This window comes from Poecilia reticulata, linkage group LG21, assembly GCF_000633615.1.
Source record: "Poecilia reticulata strain Guanapo linkage group LG21, Guppy_female_1.0+MT, whole genome shotgun sequence".
NCBI classification, from domain to species: Eukaryota; Metazoa; Chordata; class Actinopteri; order Cyprinodontiformes; family Poeciliidae; genus Poecilia; species Poecilia reticulata.
Window position 1 is genome coordinate 4,528,702 of NC_024351.1, and position 8,026 is coordinate 4,536,727.

Below are 8,026 nucleotides of genomic sequence, written 5' to 3' on the forward strand. Positions count from 1 at the left end.
TATCATTATCCATAAAATGGAGGCCATCTCCACTAAATTTGATATCTAAATTTAAAGCCTTAAAATGTCTCAAATTCATATTAAACACCATGTTGGCCTTCAGAATGTTAATCACAGCTCTTAAATTTTGTCTTGGCTAGACTGTTTAATCRCCTATTAGGTTTTATTTTACGGCTGGACTTTTCTGTCAGCTAAAAGTTTGAGTCGCACCAATAACTCACTGCTAACGTACCTTTGCTAGCAAGCTAGCTTCTTTGTGTCTGTCAAGGCTAAGTGAAAATTAGTGGCTAGTTAGCTGGTGAAGATATTGGTCTAAAATTAAATTCATGTTGGTTTTAAAAAGTCTTAACTGTGACATGTGATCAATATCAATAAGAACATCTGAAAGGTCATTCAAAGCCTTATAGGTGAAGAAACGAGGATACAGACTTTATCCTGCAAAGTGTTTCTGTGGCCAGAAAATCTCATAATTTTCACTAAATTAATATATTTACTTCCACGTAATTGGGAAACCACACAGAGCTCCAGGTTGCTCCTTGAATTTTGCATGAGGACCTCGGCTGCAGCTCAAACTGATCTCTTTGTGTCGCTGTGATCYAGGGAAGATCATCTCCATAGAAACCAGCGCTCTGCGAGCGACGGGCCGCCCTGGCTGGGAGGACCTGGTCAGGAAGTGCATCTACGCGTTTTTTCAGTCGCCGGGCAAGGAGCCCTCGCACGCCAAGAAGCTGCTGCATGAAGGTGAGCAGCAGCAAAACCCACMRACRCGTCTAAATGCGTCTTCATTAGCAGAAAACAGCAGAGCCAAAACCGTCACRCGTTGCAGATGCTTCATCAGTTGGAGACCAAAGGTTTCAGACACAAAATGARGAGTTAAAAGTAATTATCAGCTTAATAAGGCTTGTGTTTCACCGTTTCATCAAAAATAARCATTTAGAGGAAGTTGAGTGGAAGGAAAAAGTGTGRCCTCAAAAGGAAAACACAAGTGAAATTCGTATTGTACATATTCTTTACACRTGGAAATATAACAAAATACAAGATTTTTWAAAAATTRGGTAATTTTGTATGTTTGTATTATAGAATATAAAAATGTAGAGAAAGTTGAGTGGAAGGAAAAAGTGGATACCACAACTGAAACTCATATTGTATAGATTTTTTACACATGGAAATATGATAAAATAAAATTATTGCATAATTAATTTTTTTGTAATTTTGATGACTTTTTTTTTTTTGCTTTTAGAAAATAAAAAAATTGAGAAAGTTGAGTGGAAGGAAAAAGTACAAGTGAATACCACAAGAGGAACTGATATTGTACAGATTCTTTACACATGGAAATATAATAAAATAAAATATTGCAAGAATGTATTTTTTTTGTAATTTTGATGATTTTTGCTCAAAGAAAATAAAAATGAGTGAAAGGAAAAAGTGTGGTAGCAGAAGGAAACCACAAGTGAAACTCTTATATTGCATAGATTCTTTGAACATAGAAATATAAGATAAACAATTTTTAAAAATATTTTTGATGAGTTTTGCTTATAAAAAATGAAAATGTAGAGAAAGTTGAGTGAAAGGAAAAAAGCATATCCAGACGKATTTGGGGGATAAACATGTCGGTAAACTTAGCGATGGTGGTGCAGTTRAACGTTTTTCTCTCTCTCTCCGTCAGTGATGGCGCACGGCACCGCCGTCAGCCCTCTGTACCGGTTCACCCTGAGTGACGGGACGCCGCTCAGCGCTCAGACTCGCTGCAAGTTCTGCTGCCCACCAAAACCCGACGTTCAGCCCTTCATCATGGGCATCCACACTATTGACAGGTATCCCACCGACACGACCCAACAAGCGATTCCTGCTGAGCAAACACAAAGCCTGCAGATTTTCCTAATGTTTTATACCATTTTACAAACAAACGGAAGTTAAAGGAGATRTTTGGATTTTTAAAAATGTTAAAAAGTTCCAGTGCATTTGATTTAAAKTAGGGCTGCAGCTAAGGATTATATTAGTAATTGATTCATTTATTGATTATTCTGACGATTAATCAAGCAATTAATAGTCAAAGTAAGCAATTAACTCCTAGATTATTGATTAACTGCCAGATTAATCATCAGATTACAGATTAACCAATCGTCGGAGTAATTAAGTTTCAGATCATCGATTAATCCAGTGTTTCCCAACCAAACTGACCTGCATGTTTTAGACGTTGTCCTGCTTCAACACGTTCAGATGACTGCAATTCAGCAAAACCCTGTTAATCAGCCATCAATTGAAATCATGTGCTGAATCAGTTCATGTGCTGAATCAGTTCATGTGCTGAATCAGTTCATGTGCTGAATCAGTTGCCCCAACCTGTTTATTACCGCGGACCGTCAAGACTTGGACATKTTGCTGCGTCCCGGGGGRGAGAGAGGGAGAGGGGTGAACAGTCAGATAAGGCTCCAACATGTTGGTGCTCCCACTGAATACTGAATATGCTTTATTTGGGTTGTCTTGGCCCTTTTTATCGCAGCCTGTGGGGTTTTTCCTGACTGGGAACGAGAATACGACCTGCTGAATGTGACGGGTAGCCAATCAGAAAGCGCGGTGACGTCAGAACGGAGGGGAATCCCAAACAGCTGACATATGAGCAACTGAGAGTCCGGTGGATATCGGAGATGACATGTGGAAATGTTTATTATTAAATCTAAATAAATTATGTTTATTCAGTTAAAAATGTTAACTATGAAACAACACAGTCACCTCCAAATCATAGTGCAGCAAATAGAGCGGCTGCTCCTGTCGCCTTTTATCCACCGCCTTTTCTTTTTGTTACGTCTTTTATTTCTTAAAATGACTCCACAAACCATCATTATCGCTTCTACGTCGTCATCCGTGTTTGGTTATTCTAAATTCCCGCTATTTTGGGGGTTTTACTGGATTATCCTCTGGAATCGGGATGTTCGTGACTGGAATCGGTTCGTGCCGTGTGACTGAACACGAACCGATCGAACCTGTTGGACTTTTATCAGCTCTGTGGTCACAGAGGTTTGGAGAATCGGCCGACATTCTTAAATCTTTCCATCTAAACCAGACTTAAGACTCACAAGCTCTACTCATCTCCTCTCAACCAAACGCTCTCTGACTCTGGTCGCTATGGTAACGTTAACATTTTCTCTCTCTCTCTCTCTCTCTCTCTCTCTCTCAGGGAACACAACACTGCTAGCTCTCAGGAAAACACTAACCCCAGCCTTCCTCCGACCCCCAGCAGTATTGCTCACACCCCGTCCCGGTCCCCTTCGCTCCCCCCCGGCAGTAACTCAAACCAAGGCTCTGTCCTTCACGCCAACAACAGCGGACCCAACCCCTCCACACCAACAGGCTACCTGACGCCCAACCGGACGAACTGCCCCCAGGAGGTCAGCAGTCCCTCGGCTCTCAGCAGCCCTCACACAGCCACCTCTACCTCGTTTTTGTCGCCCAGGATGCTGCGAGCCAGTCCTGGGTTGGGGGGAAGCCCTCGGGTCCCGGGGAACCCCTTCTCCCCCTCCACGCCGGGGCTCCAGTCCCCTTCGGGGGCGTTGAGCAGCGGTGGGTCGGCAGGGTCTTTCCCCCTGTCGTCTCCTGGACTTCAGAGACAAGCCAGTATGCCCACCGGCTCCTCCACTCGCCCGCTGTCTGCAAAGCCCCAAAAGGGAGCGGGAGACGGGGGAGAGGACTCGAATAAAGCCCCCGTTCCATCTGCCTCATCGCTGGGGAACCCCAGACTCAACCAGCTCCTGGACAGCAGTGTCACAGGAGCTGAATCCAACAACAACAACTCATCACCTCATCCTCCTCACCCCTCCCTGGGTCCTCAGTGCCCCGCTTCCCACAGCAGTCTGACGGAGCGGCACAAGATCCTGCACCGGCTGCTCCAGGACAGCAGCCCGAACGACGCCGCAGAAGACGGAGGGAATAAAAATGAAGTTGAGATCAAGAAGGAGCCGCCGGTGAGTCCGGCGCTGAGCACAGCGTCCCACAAGTCCAACTCCAGAGAGCCGCAGGACCACCAGCTACTGCGATTCCTCCTGGACACGGACGAAAAGGTGATTTTCATTCACTTCTTCATCTGTTTCACCAGCAGCATCTCAAAAAATTATGATTCTAACTAGAGCTGGAACGATTAATCATGATTAATCAAATTATGATTAATCGTTTGAGATGATCATCAACTTTAGTACACAGACTCATAAAATMCACTCAGAGCAGTAATTAAAATAAAACTACAAAAATAGAAACGTTTTGCATTTGACATAAAAAATTCGTCTGTAAATATGTTGAACCAAAAACTCCTCAAGTTTATCATCAGTAATCCGTTAGTTGTCAGATTAATCGTTAGTTATTGAACTGTCWGTGATCAATCATCAAAATAATTGATTAATYRTCACAGTAATTGTTAGATTATTTAATTACTGTCATAATTGTTGGMTTSAGCCCTGATTCTAACCAAACGTGTCTGTGAAGGACCTGGGCGACCTTCCACCGCCGTCAGCCCTGAGCCTCCAGACGGTCCGGGTGAAGGTGGAGAAGAGAGCCAGCGGCGACGGCCTCACCTGCTCGAGTTCGTCCATCCCACCTGGCGGGACGCCCAAACTACCGGGAGTCCCTGCTGGCTCGGCCGGCGCCAGCCCCAAATCCAGCCCTCTGGGAGAGAACCGCAGGGACTCCACGGTACGCTTCAGCCTGAAATCAACWCTCAGCACGTTTATTTCCTCTCCTCTCATTTCATCCTGTCAGATTCTACCTATCTTTATATCACGCCTCTCTRCTTTATTTTCTAATAAAGTCGTTTATCATCTGAAAAAAGGACTTTGGACCACGGAGGAAAAGTCTGGTTCCGTTCTTGTGAATCTCCCACTAATCCTTGAATGGACTTTTTCCTTCCACTCAACTTTCTATGAATATGCTAATTTTCAGTTGGGTTTTCATGAAAGTGTCACCAATAAATCGTCCCCAATTTTCTTAATTTTKGGAGATGTGAAGCAAATCTCATCGACTTTGGCGAAAGTCTGAAAATGAACCACCGTTGTCTTCTGCTCTGACGTGTCATGTCTGCATGTTCCCAGCTAACAGGAGTCAACTCGGCCACTTTCTTCCTATATTCACCGACATTCCAGACAAAAGAATTGGCATCTGCCAAAATTGGAATAAATTTTTCATCATTCATAAGCGATAATCATCGAAATGACAACAAATAAAGCCGTGAAATGTTTCACTTTGTGTTYACTGACGCTGTTTAAGATGCAGGATTCTCTCTCTGGAACGGTTTACGTTTCCTGTAGRTCAGAAAGAAGCAGAAGTTATTTAATAAAACGATATCAGCAGCCATTAAATCAGACTAAACTACACGACTTCCTGTTTGTGTCTGGATCCAGTTTACGACGGCATCATGCGTCATTTTTCCGTTTAAAGTTTACAGAAAAGCTGCGACTGACAGAAACGTTTCCATGAAAACAAAGTTGATTGTTTATTTTCTTGGACTTTGGAAGCCCGTCCTTCACTCTCACATGGTAACACTTTATTTGAAGCCATRTGCATAAAACTGACAGTGTCAACTTTGCATTATTTGGTTAATTATTACTTCTTTTTTTTTTTTGCAAAGTTTCATTGAAACTTGCATTAAAAGTATTTTAAAAGTGTAAACTTTGTATTATTCTGTGAATAACTTTGGTAAATAATAAACCTTTTTGATGCAAAACTCCATTAAAAGTATCAACTTTGCGATATCCTGTAATTAATTACATTTTAAATGCGAAGTTGAATTAAAAGTTGCATTTAAAATATATTAAAAGTGTAAACTGTGTATTATTTGTTAAATAATAATTTGCACTTTTAATGCAAAGTTGCATTAAAACGGTCAGCTTTGCAATAGTCTGGTTTCAAATACATTTTTAATCCAAAGTTGAATTAAAAGTTGCTTAAAAAGTTCAGTATTTATTGAATGAAACCTCATGAAAACATTAATAAACATGTTTGACTCCTTCATGTTTGTCAGGCCTCACCCCTCTAAATAAAGTGTTGCCACTTTCCCACATGTCCAGATGTTTAGCTCTGTTTCCTCCTGCCTGTAGTTATCTGTTGGACCTGCTGATCCGGACGCTCTCAGCCAGCTCCTGCCCRGCCTCAGAGGTCCGCTCGGAGCCAAGCAGGGCAGCGAGGAGCCGGTGAATCCCGGCGGAGGCGGCGCCCAGCTCCACTCTCCCTCCACGCAGCTCCCGGCTCCGCTCCAGTCCCCGGTGCCTCACCTCCAGTCGCCCCTGTCCCAGCCGCAGTCTGTCCCCCAGCTGCAGTCCCCGTCGCCTCAGCTGCACTCCCCGTCCCACCAGGTCAAGCTGCAGTCCCCCACTCACCTGCAGCCCGGTGAGGCCTGCACTCCCCGCAACGTAAATGTGAAGAGGGAGCCGCCAGGGACTCCRAACAGAGGTACTCACTTTGTGTCAAAGGTCAACAAAATGTGAACTCAAGCGGTTAAAGTGGTCTGACGTTTTTTTGTTTTTGTGATTTTTTTCTTCTTTTTTTTCCCCCCAGAAAATGAAAATTTACTCATTTTAGATCCAAAACTTTAAAAGGATTTTTGGGGAGCAAAATTGCATCATTTGTTACATTTTTAGCTGGTGTGGCACTAAGTCAAACGATGCAAACTAATTAAAAACCTGTTCCCCTCCTCGCCTGTGGGGGCGCTGCACTGAAGGAAACAACATAAAAACCTTTGAAGACGACAATGAGCACAGCTTCATTCTTCATGAAGTGAAAACCAAACTGAAATGCCGTCGGATCTTTTGATTTTGGTAAAACACCATGAGACATTTCTCCCGCTAGCGCTAGTCTAGCGGGTTTGTTTTGGTTGTATTTACCCAGAATGCACTGTGCTATTGTTTACTTCCTGCTTGTGGAGCGGTCTCCAGTTCACTTGGCATTCGAACCCCGTCAGAGTTTGCCTTTTGGTCCACATCAGGGTTCGATTAGCATTCACACCTCCCCAAATGAACCAAAGTTAGATTAAAGGGGACTAAACAGAACCGATGTGACCTCTTGACCTTTATGTTCCRGTTTCAGGACTTGTCGACGGCGTCCCGACCTCAGGCTGCAGCCTCCAGACACAGCCATCGTTTGATTTTTGCAGCCCTGCCACTCCAAGCCAGCAACAAGGAGACCTCTTCCAGACGCCCAAGGATAGCAGCCCCTTTCCAGAGACCGAAGTCATCAACCCTTTTGCTCCGAGTTCTGGTACAGAAGAGAACCATTTAAAATGATGAAAACAACAATAAAAACACAATTTAACTGATATCAAATGAAGAAAAACTTGCACTTTTTTAGCCAGTTCTCTGTAATCTGTTACATACTTGAGCCTGACAGCCAGATCTTACCATCAGATAAAAGTTATAAAATTCTTCTCCAGGGCTGACGAAGATGGATGTGGGAGATTCCCAGTTCCAGCCTCTGGCTCTGACTGACACTTTGTCTTTTGATGGACATGGGACTCCTTTACAACCCTCCTTATCGTCGCCACAAGAGTAAGTGCAAGTATTGACGCAGTTTACTGTAGTATTTTAAGTTACAGGTTTGTCTCTGCAGGAGTTTTACTGCAACGTTTCTGCCTGAACATTCAATGTTGATCAACGTTAAATAGCTTCTGAATGTCCATCCACTTGGACACTCGACAMTATTCACCATGTTGTAGAAGTGACTCTCTGGTCAAAGTACTTAGCTGGTTCAAACTTAAATTATGAAAATAATTGCATGTGGCGTWCCCCAAGGTTCTTTCTAGGACGCCTCTTATTTAATGCCTACATTCTCCCACTAACTCAGATTATAAAAAGTAATAAGATTAGCTATCACAGCCATCCAGGTGATACTCGACTCTACATTATGATGTCTCAGAAAGATCTAGAGAAACAGTTTCCAAGCTTTTGCCTCACAGAGCAGCCCTCCCATATGATTCCCCCACTCAGCTCCTTCAGACTAGCCAGCARCGATTAGCAAACAGCTGCCCATCTGCTGAGCTCATTATAGG

The 8,026-nt window shown here is 43.3% G+C and overlaps 1 protein-coding gene across 1 annotated transcript in view; it reads left to right on the forward strand.

Moving 5' to 3' along the window:
- The window catches only part of ncoa1 (nuclear receptor coactivator 1), a 42,244-nt gene that overhangs the window by 27,300 nt on the left and 6,918 nt on the right, over positions 1-8,026 (forward strand). Inside the window, 7 exon segments of the mRNA XM_017302114.1 lie at positions 601-741; positions 1,667-1,814; positions 3,179-4,058; positions 4,477-4,683; positions 6,084-6,434; positions 7,062-7,239; positions 7,412-7,526. Coding sequence (XP_017157603.1) covers positions 601-741; positions 1,667-1,814; positions 3,179-4,058; positions 4,477-4,683; positions 6,084-6,434; positions 7,062-7,239; positions 7,412-7,526 — 2,020 coding nt within the window.